At 34.9% G+C, this 17,861-nt stretch overlaps 2 protein-coding genes, 1 long non-coding RNA gene and 1 pseudogene across 11 annotated transcripts; 1 reads left to right on the top strand and 3 right to left on the bottom strand.

Moving 5' to 3' along the window:
• Positions 1 to 379: 379 nt before the first annotated feature.
• On the bottom strand, positions 380 to 1,055 carry LOC147279837 (uncharacterized). The gene is made up of 2 exons (XM_086252076.1): positions 642 to 1,055; positions 380 to 553 (listed from the first exon to the last, which is right to left on the bottom strand). The coding sequence occupies exons 1-2, from the start codon at positions 1,053 to 1,055 to the stop codon at positions 380 to 382; spliced, it is 588 nt and encodes a 195-aa protein (XP_086108202.1).
• Positions 1,056 to 3,114: 2,059 nt separating this feature from the next.
• Positions 3,115 to 4,020, bottom strand: LOC147279836 (uncharacterized). Its single transcript, XR_015123209.1, has 3 exons — positions 3,984 to 4,020; positions 3,325 to 3,411; positions 3,115 to 3,238 (listed from the first exon to the last, which is right to left on the bottom strand). It is a non-coding gene; the product is annotated as an uncharacterized LOC147279836 (long non-coding RNA).
• A 687-nt stretch (positions 4,021 to 4,707) lies between these two features.
• On the top strand, positions 4,708 to 12,571 carry LOC147279835 (putative CDP-diacylglycerol--inositol 3-phosphatidyltransferase 2). Of its 8 annotated transcripts, none has more exons than XM_086251708.1 (14): positions 4,708 to 5,001; positions 5,893 to 5,945; positions 7,723 to 7,841; positions 8,358 to 8,435; positions 9,133 to 9,275; positions 9,410 to 9,494; positions 9,950 to 9,999; positions 10,620 to 10,659; positions 10,810 to 10,854; positions 10,938 to 11,003; positions 11,106 to 11,220; positions 11,313 to 11,369; positions 11,448 to 11,546; positions 12,276 to 12,571. In XM_086251708.1, the coding sequence occupies exons 5-14, from the start codon at positions 9,197 to 9,199 to the stop codon at positions 12,333 to 12,335; spliced, it is 696 nt and encodes a 231-aa protein (XP_086107834.1). In that variant the 5' UTR covers positions 4,708 to 5,001; positions 5,893 to 5,945; positions 7,723 to 7,841; positions 8,358 to 8,435; positions 9,133 to 9,196; the 3' UTR covers positions 12,336 to 12,571. The 8 variants fall into 8 exon arrangements, with proteins under 8 accessions (XP_086107834.1, XP_086107835.1, XP_086107833.1 ...); XM_086251709.1 differs by lacking the exon at positions 5,893 to 5,945 and adding an exon at positions 5,071 to 5,119 and having other exon boundaries at positions 7,723 to 7,809; XM_086251707.1 differs by lacking the exon at positions 5,893 to 5,945 and adding an exon at positions 5,071 to 5,119.
• Positions 12,572 to 14,994: 2,423 nt separating this feature from the next.
• On the bottom strand, positions 14,995 to 17,233 carry LOC147279834 (protein TIFY 10b-like; annotated as a pseudogene). The gene is made up of 4 exons (XR_015123508.1): positions 16,850 to 17,233; positions 16,611 to 16,725; positions 16,039 to 16,168; positions 14,995 to 15,520 (listed from the first exon to the last, which is right to left on the bottom strand). The product of XR_015123508.1 is annotated as a protein TIFY 10b-like (transcript).
• Between the last annotated feature and the right edge of the window lie 628 nt (positions 17,234 to 17,861).

Here is a 17,861-nt window from a genome sequence, read left to right as displayed (position 1 = left end):
ACCTTTACAGGGCGATTGACAGTCTACAACATATCTTGGAGGGCACACACTTGAGCAGCACCATGACCTACCAGCGCCGCACTCGGCAGTGATCACCCGCTTTTTTTGATTAAATTTCATGTTCTTAAGGCAATTTGGCGCCGCACTCGGGTTATTTGTAATTAGGACCTTCTGTTTTTTATTTTGGCTAAAATTGGAGCATCTTAATTTAGTGACTTTGAAATTGCATAAAAACAATCCGAACAAATATTGGAGCACCACATATTATGATAATATTATGCATGAGTCAAGATCTAATAAAGGTTAATATCATCCCACATACATGGTACGTACGCCATAAAGGTTAAAAAAAATTCACTAGATTTAATTAAGTTGAAATTCAATCATTATCAAGAGACACAATTTCCGGCGTAGGCACGTCACCATTAATTCGCTTGAACTCCTCAAGGCGATTTTGATATCCAATGTACCAACCACGTGCGGCATACGCGTCGGCATGTTTATGCCAATCATCTGAAATAGGTGGCATAGGATGGCCCGGGGACAAGTGTACCTACACATATTAATTAAGTGAATAACTTAGCAATGACAATTTTTCTACTATAAATTTACAATTACACAATTTATAGCCGTACCTATACAAAATGATCACCGTTGACAAAACCAATGCAAATCTCACGGAGCTCAACGTCCTGATGTGCTTCTGAGTGTGCATATAGTGGGAGACACGTAAGGCATAACGATCTACATAAATGGATCACGGTTACACCATAACATGTGGCGATAATATATCCCATCTCGGGCATAGTCATCCAATGATCTCTGGGTGCAGGGGTGTCATCAAAATAGTCAAGTACCCTCTGAAACTCCATAACTCGCTCGCGCACATGGAAAACTGACTCAAACAAAGCCGGTGTATGTAGCAGTGTCCTAGATAAGTCTGTGCGTACCTTCCGCCAAGCATCCACTCCAAATCCCATAGCTGCAGCTACAACTCTATATCCACAATTACCATCTGGTAAGACGTCGGTTACACCAGAAATGTACGGTCTCATGATGGGTTGAAACTGGTCTATATACCGATGTGGCTGAGCAAATGGAATGGGCGAACTCGTCTTCACTTTGTTGGCCCGTTTTTTTAGTTTCTTTTTTGGCGAGGTACATCCAACATTGCCAATGGACGGTGAGGGTGAATGACTGTCACAACCGGAAAGTACGTACTCAAATGCGGATGGCAAACGCCTAGTAGAGGTTTCAGCTTTACTTGGGCGGCCCCTAGTCTTGGTCTTCACTTGTGGTTCCCTCAGAGTAGTGGAACTTGGATTCATAAGCTCTTCTAACTTCAAACTTATGTGCTTCTGGGTGTCTGCATCTTGCTCTTCCATCCATTTTATTAGTCTATCCACTGTGGCATTAACTGGAGGATCTGAGAGTTTTGTGACCTCCGGTTCCCTATTGTAATCCAACTTTCTCCAATAAGGATGAAGGGAGTCAAGTGGAATAGGCCGGTTACGTCGTCTATACGACAAAATCTCATGTGCACATGGCAACTCGTGTGTCCGACGAATGGTGCAATCACATGGTAAGGCACCTCCAATCCATTCAGCCCTGTACAATATAAAAGAAGTGAATAAATTATTGGTACAAACTAAATAAGTGTTTAATGCGTAGAATGAAGGTTAGTTAGTGAAGGTACCTCCTTATCTCACAACCAATTATATTCAATGCTGTATCTGATACATAGCCTAACAATTCCTTCATTTCCTCATGTTTCCTGACACTATGCTGGATAAAACAACGGCTTTTCTCAAATGATGCCTTAATGTGTGTATGCTGCAACTCTAGCAATGTATGAATATGCTGCCATGATAACTCAAAACTAAGCTGACTAGTGCCAAGTTCCTTCTTTAACCTTGAATGTGCACTTTCAGCCCTGTTCGTAACAAGAAGTTAGTATGTGTGTCTAAGCATATAACAAGTCAATGATAACAAAAATAGACTACCTGTTCGAAGTGGTGTTACCAAGGTGCATACAAGCATCTGTCCATGCAGCCACAAACCTCTCCTTATAAGGTATCAACCAACTATCCTTAATGTACTCAATAGCTCCGGCGTATGAACAAAAGTTGGTTTCCATGTCACGCAAACGACTCACATACTCATCCTCACTCTCCGATCCAACCAAACAATTCCAGGCAGCATTAAACTTTTCCCAATGGTCAACCGTACCAAACAACTTCCTGCAATTTTTCAACAAATTTTTGCTAATGTGCCATCTACACAATAAATGTCTTGCACTAGGAAACACTTTAGGGATTGCAGACATGAGTGCTAGTTCCCGATCCGTGACAATCACGTTAGGAAGACAGTCATCATTCAATAAAGACCGTACTCTACCCAAAGCCCATGTATAATTATCCTCCTTCTCAGAACATATATAAGCGAATGCAACAGAGAATGTCATGCTAGTGGAAGTCACACCCACAATCTCAAAAAGTGGCCAACGGTACCTATTAGTCTTATAAGTGCAATCCATTATCAGTACATGCGGAAATGCACGTAATATATCAACACTCTCAGGATGAGTCCAAAACAGGTCAGTCACAACATCACCAGAACTTCTATGCCACTCAACATAATTATGTTCTCTCAGCTTAGTTAGCAATACTTGCATCTCTGATCTACCGGCCCTCTCGATGACCCTATGTTTTTGCCTAGCATTGTATACTGTCTTGATGATTGATGTATTCTGTGGATTCTGACTTTTTATGGTCTTCAATATATCTTTCGGTTTCACCAAAGTCTTGGACAAAGCCACTAACAATGAATTCTCTTCTTCAGTTAATCTGCCTGCGAATGAATGCCCTTCAATATACTCTGAAACTACATGGTTATGCACTCCACATGCAACCTCCAACTCCCATTGATCACCACATCCAGTGTTCACCGCCTTCAACGAGAATGGACATCCACATTTCTTCGAACGGGTGTCCTTAGAGTCATCAGAAACCGGTTGCTTACGGCTAGCAGCATCGGATGTTTGGTCGCCTGAATCTGACTTTGATGACTTCCTTGATTTATTTGGCTCATATTGACCATTTCTCTCACAAGAAAATTTGATCCAAGCTCTCTTACCACGAACCCCGCCTGCATCAGACCTTCTAATGACAATTACCATGTTGTTCCTTTTTCCTTGTGCACGAATCCAACTAACCATTGAATCCTTACTTTGAAACACCTACACATGATAATTATATATATTATTTACAATTCATATTTAGGTATGCATAAATCATAATTCCCGGCCATACAAACAATGTTTACCTCCGCTGTTGTGAATTCATTGGTGTAGTCAAAATTGCACCTTCCTTCAACTATACTGAGTTCGGTGGAAGCATCCACTTGCTGCTCCTATTCAGCAAAAAAAAAAAAAATTTAATTTTTGTTCCAGTATTCGACGGGAAGCCACCGAAAATATCACATATATTCGGTGGCTAAGTACCGAATATTCAAACAAAGTTCGACAATTGACTACCGAATGAAACAATTATACGTTGGTCATTCGGGAAAAAAAGTAGTTATGTCCCAGTATTCGACGGGAATCCACCGAATAAACCATGTATATTCGGTGGCTAAGTACCGAATATACCAATATAATTCGACAACTACCTACCGAATAAAACTATTTTAAAAACTATACGTTATTCATTCGGTGGATATCTGCCGAACGGTGGTATAAACTTCGGTGAAAAACCACCGAATGTATTGCCATTTTTCGACGGGCATCGACCGAACAAATGTGTAAAAATTTGACATTACATTTATAAACGGTGGATACCTACCGAAATATATACATTTATTCGGTGACCATCCACCGAAATATAATGTATATTTCGGTACTGGTTTACCGAATAAAAACACGAACTCACAGTTTTTCAGCCGCGAAAAAATTCAAAAAAACTCAAAAAAAAACTCAAACTTACTTCATTTGATGACTCCAAGTTGTCGTTCTGATTGTCCATTTTTCAAAAGTAGGTGATTTGGATACAATGCATTTGTTTACAAAAACAATCTATGTCTAGGGTTGGTTGAAGATGGTGGTGGTGGTAGAAGAGAGTGGAGTGGGTGGAGCCAGCGGGTGGGATTGTGGGTGGAGCACGTGGGTGGGATTGTTTAAAACAACAATCTATATCTAGGGTGGAAGGTTGATGATGGTGGTGGTGGAAGGTGGAAGATGAAGGTTGAAGATGGTGGTGGTGGAAGGTTGAAGATGGTGGTGAAGATGATGGTGCTCCTCTCAGCTGGTGGTTGAAGATGGTAGGGGGTGTTGGGAGAAAACTAAATATTAGATGTCCTTTATGGTCATTTTGCTATAGGGTATATATGTCTTTTACTAAATACAATTTAGGGTGGTCAACTAAGTAGAACAGGGTGGTCGGAATAGCCGCCCCCAATTTAAAATACAACACATAGCCTTATTGTATTGGGTCACATTACTTTTGGGGACAAGAGAATCCTCAAGCTTGAGAAGTAAAACTCATTAGCAATTAGAGCTGGGTTCGATTCGGTTACCAAGCCGAAAAGCCTAAATTGGAAAACCGACCGAGGCATCTCGGTTAGCCTCCATCCCGACCGAGATCAAGACCGGAAGTTTGGTAAACTGGTGGTCAGTTTACATAAATATAAATTTTGAGGAGTAAATGGTTATTAGGCTAAATTGCTTACAAATTCACTCCATCCAATTTTCAAATCGTGGCTCTGTCCTTAAAAGAATAAAAAAATAGAAGAGAGGATCCAAAATGGAGTTGTACATGGTGGACTGAAAAAGAATTTGAGCTTCATTAATTGTTCCTATTCAAGACTATCAACTGGAGTCACGGATTAATCAAGAACATCCCACAATAAGAACTACCGCTTCTAAGAAAAAACACACGACGCTCGCGTCCTTCTCAACGAGCTCGCGTCGTTTTCATCTCTGGATTTTCCTCTGCTTCGCCACAGGTTTGATTTCTCTCCACTATTCGTTCTTCTTTGTTCTCTCCTCTCATTTTCTCTTCTCTGCTTTCTCAGTCTGTTTGTCAGAAATTTTTCTCTAGATTTGGATTTGGCTCAAACACAGGTTAGATCCCTTTTTAATGTTAAATTCATATAATTTCGAATGAACGTTCGGGTTTTTTTTTTTTTTTTTCCGGGGTTTCTTTAATCTTAAATCTGATTTTGGGATTTTGATTTTTTGTCGTGTATAATTGTTTTTGGTAGTATTTGTAGAATTTGTAGAATTTGGCTGTGATTACTTTCATTTTCAATTGTTTTGGGTTTATACGATTGCCATTGTACCTTACTCTGTTCATATAGCTTTGCTCTCTTTCAGTTTACAGTATTATGGTTTGCTTTTTTTTGTTTTATTCAGTCTTGGTTTTAGAATTGTTTGGTGATTTTTTCTTTGATTGTGTGCTCTGTTTATTCCAAGAAGGTTGGTTGTTCTATAAGAACTGTGGTTTCAGCTCATTTTTTAAGTGCCTCGGATGGACCTTCCCTGGTATTGGTTTTGTTAGAACTTTTCAGTATGATATTATTTCATTTGGTTCAACTAGTAGTAGTGAAGCATATGGTAATTAAGGTTGCCAACTTTGCACTACAGCTTCACTCGTAGTTCTGCAGCAGATGTAGTAAAATCGCTTCCTCTAGATGTAGCATAGTTGCCTCATTCTCTCATAAAAGTGCTAGAGGACAACCTGAAATCTATGTTTTTGTTTGGCTCATTCTCTCATAGATGCCTAACACAAATATGCTTTAGCTCTAATGAGTTTATGGGTATTTGGGGAAGAACTTGATAGTTGTTGGGCAGAAATGTGCAGCTGTAACTGTGTATTTGTTGTGCTTGTTTACCAGGATGTGAATTTGTGAGTTCCATAAATTCTTGAGTTGTGGCTGTTCTGTTGAAGGTAGGTGATTTATTCTCTAGTAGATTTCACTGCACCTTTCTTTTTTCAATTCCCCTGGTCTTACTGTGCCTTCTTGTCCAATTGAAGCATTGAATTCCACATAGTTGGTAATACTTCTCACGTCACTTCAAAACATAAATTGGCTGCTAGTCCATACCCTCTAAGATTCTCAAAGGTTTTGCAGGGTGATAAGATTATATATAATTTCTGTAGGTCCTCCAAGCAGAGTATAGTTATTGCAGTTCACTTGCACATATATAGTGAAAATTGTGATTAAATTTGTAGAAGTCAATATAGTCCAGCATTGCATGAAACATAGGACAGTGTTATATCAGACTATCCGACCTCTTAGTTCCGCACGACACCAAACTTAGGACATCACTAAATCTAGTCTTGTCCTGTCCAGCACAATCCAAAGGAAATAGTCCCATCCAGTCCAATCCAGCGTAACAAAAGCTCACTGAAAGTTCAACATATGTGTAAAAAAGACACAATACTAAACCATGTTTTCATTTGCAGGATCATGGAAAGGGAAAAAAAAAAACATTCCCATTCCAACATTGAGTTATCTAGGATTTATAAAAATTTCTAGATAGCTCAACTTCATTAAATAACCCATCTCATAAAAATAAACAAAGTTAGACAGAATAAAGTTTTTTAGAGGTGGTGGGAGGTTATTTGATTTTCAATTTCATGCTTGGAATATATTATTATGGATTCTCTACGTTTGAGGATTCCAAAAATAATCTGATTAGATATTAAAAAAAAATGGTTTCTTTTTTTCGAGACCTTTTTATGCCATTTGGAAGGCTCAAGTGCCTCCGAAGGTATGAGTTTTAGCCTGGATTATTGCTCATGGGAGGGTGAATACTTGTAATTTGGTTCAGAGGAGAAGGCCTTCTTGGTGTCTATCTCCCCAATGGTGTGTGATATGCAAAAATGATGCAGAAAATTTGTATCATTTAATGTTTAACTGCCCTGTAGCACTGTAATTATGGAAGAAGTTGTTTCGGGAGGCAAATGTGTATTGTGAGAATCCAGGATCTTGTTTTGCTTCGTGTGTAAGAAATATAAGTTTTTTGGGGGTAGGTCTGGTGGTGGGGAGATGTGCTGTGATGGCAATTTTTTGGGTGGTTTGGTTAGAAAGAAATAGAAGTTTTTTTCGAGGAAGTTAGGGGTGAGGAGGTAGATGTGTTGTAGGATAGGGTTCAGTTTTGGTCTTCCCTTTGGGCTTCGGTGCCTAGAGATACCTCTTTTCAGGCTATATTTTATGATTGGAGTGCAGCTGTAATGTAGTTTTGGTAGTCTTTGTCTCACTGTCTGTTAAAGTTTTTGGTTGTAACCTGTAACTTTCTGAACAGTGGACATCTTGTCCCCTGTGTGTATTTCTTTTTTCATTAATAAAAGTTTTGTTTCTCATAAATAAAAGTATTTTTTCTCATACTTTGTTTTATTTTGTTGTTTTCGACCAGAAAAATTATAAACATTTTAATCTCGTATGTTTAATCTATCAATGTGAAAAACTATAGACATAAACTCTTTTAATTAGTAACCTATAGGTTCCGATATTTATGTAATTAGTAATTCAGACACGCCCTTAACTGACTCTCGAGACTTTTTGCTTCCTCTCTCTCTCTCTCTTTCTCTCTCAGTTCTCACTTCGTCTGTTTTGATCTCTCTCGATCTCAATTTCTCTGTCTCTCTCATTCTTCTCTTTGTCAGTAGGTTTCTGTTGTGTTGTTTTAAAGTTCTCTTGGCTTTCTGTTCGTCTCTTCAGCATCACCTTGAAGCTCATCCTCCGTGTCCACCGCATCATCATTAACAGCCACGATTTGCACCTCTGTCGACTATACTCCAGCCTCAGGCAAATATTTTAAGCCCCAACTCATTTGAGAGGTATGATTTTGATTATATCTTCACTATTTTGAACCCTAGGTCATATAAAAGCACAGGAACATAAACACATGTACACACATGGAAATACAATTGTTTACATCTGAATATTTATTTAGGAAAAAAATTAGAAAATCTGAAGTCCAATATGGATTTTGAGATCTAAGATATGAGCAGGTTTCTCTGTATTTGTATGTGGTTGCAAAGGATAATTGATTTATGAATTAGCGGGTTATATTGTCATGTTGTGACTTAGGGTGGTTTACACGTGCTTTATGTTTGGTTGCTGAGAGAATGTAAGAAAAGGTAAGAGTTTTTAGTTTTGATTTACCCTTGGGAAGAAAATGAAAACAAAAAAAGGATTTTGGATCTCTTTCTGGGTGCTTAGAAGTTATTAGAATGATGGGTTTCTTTTTATAGTTGCTTTGCTTCAGAAAAAATGAGTTTTAGTTATTTTGCTTCTGTCCAATGAAAAGCTCATATTGACTAATCAAAATACTTAAATTTTGTTGGCTTTAGTTTCTGCTGTGCAAGGGTACACTTCAAGGTTGAAATATAGCCAAACCCACGTCCAGTTCCCATTGAAAAGTTATAAAGGTAATTTTCAATTTTGGTGCTTTGTAGAATGATTTTTTTTTTGGCCACCATCAGAAGATTGATTTGAAAGATATACAGTTGGTGAAAAGAATAAATGTTTCCATTTCTTTAATACTTTCTATTTGAAATTTCTCAAGGATTATTTTCGTCTTATAATTGAGTTTAGTGAGAGTTACTATGATAGTTGATTATAGAATCAAATTTTATTTTTCAGTACAAAGAGCCTAAAACACAGTTAGGGTCATCAGGTTAAACTATAAGGTCTAAGTAAATACTCATACTGTAACTTTTTCTTTTAAGATGTTTTCTTTAATTTTCTGGAAGTTCAATGTAATCCACGTTGAAAGATAATACCAGAAGTAGCATAATGCATTGTATTCATCTTTTCTTTGTGCTTGCAATTTTTGAAAGTTAGTACATATTACTTTTAAGATATCTCTTAAAAAAAAAAACCATTAGTCTTCTACTAGCTGAACTATACTCCTATTTCACTTTTTCATATTTCATGTTTTAAATTGACTTATTTTGCCAAGTTATCATACTTTTTTGTTAACTAAGATGAAACACAAGTTATCATTTTCACTCATTTTGCTTCGCATGTATTTGGTGTTTATGCTTTTACAAGTACAATAAATGGGTTATAAAAAAGGAAATTTATGGGTTATAACAAGAAAATGTTGCATGTATATTTGTGCAGGAGCATCATTTACTGGCTAAACCAATGCATTTGACATAATTTTAAGTTTAAAAAGGAAGTTTCAATGGCCAAGAAATCTGTACCACAACCAAAACAAAGGCTAACAAAACTGTCAGTCTACCTTTACATACCCAATATAATTGGTAAGTATTTCTATACTTGACATGTGTTTTGGTTACATGTTCTTGAAAGCATGTTACTTTAATACTACATTGCAAACTTAACTGAAAATATATTTTCTTTTTCTGAAATGATTTTATGCTTACTGGGAATGCAGGCTACATAAGGATTCTTATGAACTGTTTTGCCTTTGCCCAATGCTTCTCCAACAAACAGCTTTTCTCCGTTCTCTATTTTTTCAGGTGAGAATTAATGCTTTTCTGGAATTCATTTATGTTGTGTTTGGATTTCTGGATTTAGAGGAAGAGTTTTGGATTGAATTATCAATGTAAATTGTTCAATAAGATTTTAAAAGTATTAGTTCATTTATTTACTTATTGTATGTTGATGAAATCCATATGTGAATTTGAATATTTGAAATGGGTAGATTGAATTTCAAATACTGAAGACAAATTGGTTATTTCAATTTCACCTTGAAATCACTAATGTAGAGCAATTTTCAACCCACAACAAAAATGGTCAAAACTCTCTTTTTATGCTTTCTTCCCTAAACATTTGATGCAAACACAATTTAAACTAAATAGTCAAGTCTAAATCTTTCCTTTCAAAACTGCAATCCAAATGCAACATTAGTGTTTAAGCCATCTTGTTCAATTCGTCTGTGTTGGGTATAATATGATTAAATTTGCTGTTCCAGCTTTGTCTGTGATGGCATAGATGGTTGGTGTGCTCGCAAATTCAATCAAGGTATGGGATTTTGTGTAGTTTGCAATGTTGTTTTTGATTGGAAGGATTGTGTAGTTTGTGCATATATACATTAGCACAAACAAATTGTTGCACTTTTGCACTTTTGAGTGCATGGTTAGTATATTGTATCAAGATGATTATCACTAACAGTATCCACTCAGTACACACTTATCAAGATCATTTTGACTTCACCAACTCATTTGCCTTTCAGTTCTATAGGGGGCTACATTTCTTGACCCTGATTTGCACTTTCTCACTGTACATGGTGCCGTTGACTTGAATTATCTTCATATTATACTGTTATACAGAGCTAGACAATACAGTTTTATATTCTACTATTAGATCTCTATACAGAAATTTAACCATCAGTGTCTCCTTATTTTAGAGATTGCAGTATATTACGGATAGGAGCTTTCTTATTCTAGTGAACCTTAAATAGTTACATTACTGAAGTGCTGTCTTTTTTTCTGTGGCCTGATTGACTGTAAGGAAGAGTTTTTTTGTTGGCATGTGTGATTAAGTTATCTTATTGCATATTATGAGCAGAAATTGGTAATTGATCATAAGCAAACCCTTAAAATGTTGCATTCGATTAAGCTTTTTCCCCCTTCCTGGTTCAGTTTCGACCTTTGGAGCTGTTTTGGACATGGTAACAGACAGGTGATCTTTGATCTCTCTCTCTCTCTCTCTTTCAGACACACACACACACACACATGCACAAGAAAATAGAAACATGTACTAATTTCAGGTATTGCTTAAATGATTTCTTATTTATATTGACCATATTGATTAATATGTCTTGTATCTCAGGATAAGCACTGCTTGTCTCTTGGTCATTCTTTCACAAGTATATAGGTAAAACATTTTATTTATTGTCTACTTGTTGCTGTATCCATGTATGCATGTTTATATTAGCTTTTGGTGGGATGTCAATGCAGGCCTGGCTTGGTTTTCCTCTCATTGCTTGCCTTAGATATTGGCAGCCACTGGCTTCAGATGTACAGGTAATGTTCTTATATATTTTATTAGCTTAATCTATTGGACGAATTTATTTTATTTGATCCATTAAATATATTATGCTTACACTTCAATACATTTATTTGCAGTACTTTCCTGTTAGGCAAGGCTAGTCACAAAGATGTGAAAGACAGCACTAATTGGCTTTTTAAAGCATACTATGGGAATCGAATGTTTATGGCTTATTGTTGTGTGGCATGTGAGGTAATTGTAACATGGTTTGTCTATCTTCCTATAGAAATTTTTCAATAGGTGTAGTTCCTGCCCTTAACTTGATTCGATTGTTTACTCTGCAGGTGCTTTATATAATTCTATTTCTTCTTGCAAAGAACGAAACTGATAATTTGATTGATGTAAGTGCTGCAGTTTTTCTTGGATGTAAAGAGGGTATTCCCAGATTATTTTGGTTTCTGAATTTTTCCTTCTTTCAGGTTTTCATGGATCTTGCAAATCATATTACACCTCTTTCTGTTCTTGTTGGTTTGAGTTTATTTGGATGGGCTGTCAAGCAAGCGGTTAATTTGATACAGGTAATGAATAGTGCTTTGCCTTTTGGACAAACTCAGGGCTATTCAATTTGTCTGAAAATGAAGAATTTCTCTTATGGATGTTTGCAAATAGTTGAGATTCCCCTAAAATATATTGATTAACGTATTAACATTATTAGCATTTTGATTTCCTGAAGTTACCATTCTGCACATACATCCTCCATTTACATCACAAAAAGTTTTCTAATTAAACAAGTGAACTAAGTATTTGTTAGGGACTTCAGATGAGAACATATGTCATAGTAGATTAATTTGATAGGTCTAAATGTCTTGGTAGTAACTGTTCCCTTGCACTATTATCATCCCCAATATCAAATTCTGATGGAGAATGACATCAATATCGTTTAACAGATGCTGACTTTAGGATAGCTTAGAAATGCAAAGACTTGAATGACATCAGTAAAACTTGAAGTTATGGATGCCATTGTTCGTCCTTGACCCAAGGTTGTCAGACTCTTTTTCGAGTTTGAAACACTTATGTATTATTAGAACACTAATGATGAACTGCCAAGAATTTAATGATGGAACTTAATGACAAAAAGCCTAGTGGTATTAGTCACTAATACTCGAGTTTCTTGGTGGTTTGCCTACCAAATATCTTGTAAATTATCATTCATCTAGACAATCAACTTTTTCAAGTTCTTTATTTTGGTTGGAAACTCTTTCAAGTTTAAGTCAACCTAAAGTTTTGAAATTCATTTCATGATTCAGTTGAAGACGGCAGCAGATGTGTGTGTGCTCCATGATATCAACAAAAAGCAGAGCTCGTAATGCTTACCAACTTTTCTGACTGGAGGTGCATCCTACATTCAGCTCTGCTGCTCAGTTGTTCACATTCAAATATGTAACTGTAGCAGATGGATTGCTTTGATTTAGTGAGACGTAAATGATGAAGAAATTGTAATACCTTTTCTTTCATTTATTTTATTCTTTTTGAATCAATGAGATAACACTTGACATATTTTCTTAACATCCAAGGAAAAAAAGAGGAGGGAATCTTCCTATCATCTCATTTTTACTTTTTTCTACTCTATTTCCTGTTTTTGCTTTCTTCTAATTAGGTAGGTGTGTATGATGTGAGTCCGCATATTGAAGTTCTAGCTTTTCATTTTGCGATCATCAGAAGCATGGGAAAATGAGTTGGGGTTAGAATGTGAAAGATTCCAATATAAGACTACAAAATGATTGTAGACAAGAATTTGATGTTTTTTGACTGGATGGATAGGTAGGAGATAAACCATGCTTTTAAAAACTGGGTGGGGTAGCAAATGAAGCTCATTTGTCCCAACGAGTACTTTTCTGTCTGATTTCTCTTTCAAATTTCAGGTACACAGTTGGAAATCAGTTAGCTTGAAGAAGAAGAAATGGTGGCAGGAATTTCAGGTTTAAACACTTAAAACTATGGGCCAGCCAAAACAATCTATGTGTTCACGTTGTAGACATTTCATATAAGTGGAACATTGCATGGTGCGGCAAGAGCAGTTGAACTATTTCAATGCAGAATTTATATTTCCTTAATTGATAACTGCTATGAACACCGGATGCACAAAATACAAGAAGTTGCAAATGATGTAATGCAAATCGTTAAACCAATTTGATTTCCATCATAAAAGAATTACAAATGCAAAGCTAGAAAAAAGATTTAGAAACAAAATAAGATGGTACTCTCAGTGAGAAAAGGTGTTGCTCTACTCTAAAACAAATCGAATAACCCTTCTAAGATCTTCATCTGACACTTTTGGAGAAGCCTAGCAGGGTAAACAAAGAAAAACACTAATACAGGCTATGGTTTTTCCTCAAACACCTCCTAAACTAAGTGCAGTATAAATACAAACAGTTTAAGCATTTGCAAAAACAGAGCATCAATCACACAGGTACACAAGCATATGATATTGTAGAAAAGGATCCCCAAGGGACCTAAAAATTGCAAAGATAGTCTAGACATCCACTAGAAATAGTAATAGGGTACAAGTAGGGCTGCCCATCGGTCGGTTCGGATCGGTATTGGGGCTTACCAAACCAAAACCAAAAAATTCGGTATTTTTCGATTTCGGTATTTTTTGGTTTCGGTATTTTTTGGTTCGGTAATTTTTGGTAAATTTCAGTTTTCGGTTCGATTTCGGTAATTTTGGTATCGGATATTTTTGGTTTATTTTCGATTTACTTCGGTATATCCTCGGTTCATTTTCGATTTACTTCGGTATATCTTCAGTTCATTTTCAGTTTAATTATAATAATACTAATTATTATATACTAATATAAATTAAAATTTAATAAAATATGATACATAAAATATAATGTTTGATGAATATATATTTGCACGAGAAATATTAGTAGTTTATTATAGTACTAGTATTTTACCCAAGTAATAATATATACTAGTATAATTAGTTTAATAATATGTATTAGTACATATCCTATTAATTTAGTATGTACGTATATATACCAATAAATATGAGTGTATATATATATATATATATGCATTACTTATCTAAAGATGAGATTTTTATTTTCCTAAAAATAATAACATTTACTTTACTAGAAAATGATTCTATATCTTAACTCACACTTTTGATAATATTAATATGATAACATTATACAATTATATATTTTTATAGTTGTTTAAGATATTAGTAGTTTAATATTTATTATACCACTAACATAATAGTATTATATAAGCATATATAACTAAATTTCGGTAATTGTTTCAGTTTTTTCAGTAATAATCGATTCGGTTTCTTTTAGTAATAATTTTCGGTAATCGGTCGGTTTACCAACTTTTTTCGGTTTTTACCAAAACCAAACCAACTTTTTTCGGATATTTTTCGGTTTCGGATTTTCGATTTTCGAATTGTGAAAATCGGTATACCAAACCAAAAAAATTCGGTCGGTAGTCGATCGGTTCGGTAAAAACCAAACCAAAGGGCAGCCCTAGGTACAAGCTGTACTCACTCACAGGCTCTCGGTGGCAGGACACTCACGACAACCTTCTAGTTATCCTAAGCTTGAAGCCGACGACTATAGCCGCTGGTCTCAGAAGCTCTCCATGTCGATCTCAACCCTCTTGTTGATTCTCAAGAGACGCAATGATATGGATGCAAACTCACATTCAAGTGATAGGCAATTTCAAACAGAACATCATACTCAAGCATATATGTATATAACAGTGATCTCCATGCGAAAATTTCATCTAAAATTTTGGCGGAATTTTAATTTTGGATTTGATTGTAACAAAAAATAAACTACATAGACTTAATCGAAATAAAATAACATAACCACAGGACCAAACAGTGGCCAAATTAGTCATTTGCCCTTCTTTTAGCTGCATGTGACTTTAGGTTTGGCTAGGGAATAAATTAGTATTTACATATGATTATAGGTACCTAAATTATACCCTAATATCGATCATTTTATTAACGACCTCGATTATTAGTCGAGGTACATAGGAGAAAGGTACCCTAAACGTGAAGGGAAAGTTGATAGAGAAACTATATGACTTTCATTTGACCCGTTGTCGATGGTTGCCTCATTGTCCTCATGCTTTTTACAACGAATTAGGGCATAAGGAGGTTTGTTGACGATCCTACAAAAATACAATTCATATGTAAAGGCTAAGGAAAATTAGTTAGCTAGGTAAAGTTAAATATTTATGACTGTGAAAAAAGAAAAAGAAAAAGAAAAAGAAAATATGATTTTTCTAATACTGTATTAGCTAGTGTAACTGTATATTAAAATATACATGATTTTCTGGCATGTACGAATATTTTCATCCATTTTTATTTTTCATTATATTTTTTCGCTACAGTTTTATAAGATTGATTTATAAGAATTTTACATTAAAAACTCATTTTCACATTCCTTATTTGAAATCTTTGCATCCAAATGAATTGTAGTTTGCCTTCCACGACGCTTTTCAAGAAAACATTGCAATGAATATTGCCTTGCCATTGGAATGCCTGAAAAATGTAATGATTAAAGTTAGAAGCCAACATGCATCGATAAATGACATTTGGCAATTACGTCAAAATAATATATAGTTATGTAAATGACTTTGTTGTATGTTATTTATGGAATATTAATAAACTAATATATAAAAAATAAATTAATATGTACACACAAGTCGAAAAAAACAAAAATTGCAAAAATATGATTGTTATTGTACTTAGTGACATCATGCATGTCATTGCTAACAATTACATAAAACTTGGAACGTTTATTGTGAGCGTTTAAACATGAGGTTTTTTTAATTTTTTTAGGTCGATCTCCTGTAACATGCATCAATTAATAGTGAAGTGACCTAAAAAGAATTCATACGGCTACTTAAAACATGACCGAGTTCAATTAATTTTGATGACTTGAACTATTTTGTACATGATCTCGATCTCTTATTTAGACTTATTCATCAATTAATGAACCTTAATACTATTCATTTATTTGATAAACCATGCTGTAAAGGAACTATATATATTTATACCTGCTCTTAACTTGGAAGCTGATAGTAATTTAGGTCTTAAAGGTGGTGTTCTCACATCTGTTTTCAACCTTTCTGCAACTACAGGTTTTGACGATGAGCTTTCACTGGCAACACGCATAATCGCTTGAGCCTACAATGGGACAATGTTGTGATCTGATTAAGCCAAAATGTGTTAAAAGTGTTGATCGGGAACTGTCTCTAAAGTCAACGTACATTCAAAATATTATAATAACTTCACTTAAGACCGACTTAATTCAATCAAATTACCATATTAATATCATAACATACTAATTAAATTATCTAAATAAGAGAAAATTATTCACGACAAATGTTAAGCATGAGGATCTGTTAAAGAATCCTCAAATAATTTTATTTTAAAGATATTTCGTGAGGCTCACTTTATATTGTATTTTAATGATTTTTGGGTCTCTATTCAAACATCATCGATTTAAAAAATTACACAAATTCAAAACTATTAAAATATCTCATTTTGTTTAAATAGATATATATTAAATAAAATTTAGAATTTTTGCATTTATTCTGAATATATATATATACAAATTATTCTTCACCTTATCAACAGGTATATTGTTATAGACATTGATAATCCCATCGTAAAATATTGGGAGTTGTTCTGTTGTCGACCTCTTGTCCTTGGATAAAGTTGGATGAACTTCATCACCACATCTTTACATGCATATATATACAGAAAAAGTTAATTGAAAATGTAAATAAAAAAATAATTTAACAGGTCAAAGAGATGATATATAATTATACACTGAAGAATATAAAAAATAAAAATAGCACATACCGCAATCCCGGAAGCAACTTTTGCTCTAGCAAAGACGGGCGTCTTAGAAAATTATTATTACCAGGAAAGTTGTGTGGTAGCAAAGGGCGGGGTACTGATGAACACCGTTTGATGAATAATTCAGATTCAGCTTCCATGTTATTTTGACTTCTTGTAAGATACTTTCTCAACAACCAAACACTCTGAGACATATTATTTTCATCAATATTTGTTGATTTTAAGCTGCTATTTCTGATTTGCTGCTGCTGGTCATTTGGGGTACTTGCAACTTTTTCATGATCGACCAGTAGAATTGGATATTAATATTGCATCAGTTTTGTTATTATGATGTGTAGAGATCAGTTCTGCATCAGATGAGTTATGGGTTTTTGCACTCTTCATCATCACGTACTGATCCTTAGTTAGGAGTGCTGCAAGACATGATATATGAGAGAAAATAATAACAAAATTACAGAAAATTGACCCCATATATTTATAATTAATAAGGTACTGCTTAATTAATTATATATACAAAATGAAAAACAAAAACAAAAGAAGATTCCAATTTATATATAACCATGCCCAACTAGTATATGATGTAGATGCATGTTTGGGACTAAGTTACACTAGGATTATGTTATCATGCTAAACTGTGCATCTAAATGTCATATTCATGTACGAATTAACATAATCAATGATCCAGTTTCATGATAACATAAACAATAATTCACATATGCATGATATTGTTATGTTGCTGAACTGCATCTCATTCTCAACTAGTGATATGGATATATAAGGATAACAATGTTATGCATGCATGTGTGTGTGCCTGTGTTTTGTTAAAGTTGTGTTGTAATATATGGAGTATATATATATATGTTGAAAATAGAAGTAGATCTTCATGTGTACCTGAACAAAGGTTTGGCCAGTTTTCTCAGTGTGCACCCAAGCTCAGTTGGAGTATGAAATATATATATATATACATATAGAGAGAGAGAGAGAGAGAGATGTTTTGGTGATTGGGAATAACGCC

Source organism: Dryas octopetala, chromosome 7 (assembly GCF_963921425.1).
Source record: "Dryas octopetala chromosome 7, drDryOcto1.1, whole genome shotgun sequence".
In the NCBI taxonomy this organism is placed as follows: domain Eukaryota; kingdom Viridiplantae; phylum Streptophyta; class Magnoliopsida; order Rosales; family Rosaceae; genus Dryas; species Dryas octopetala.
This window is presented reverse-complemented; position numbering and strand designations above follow the sequence as displayed.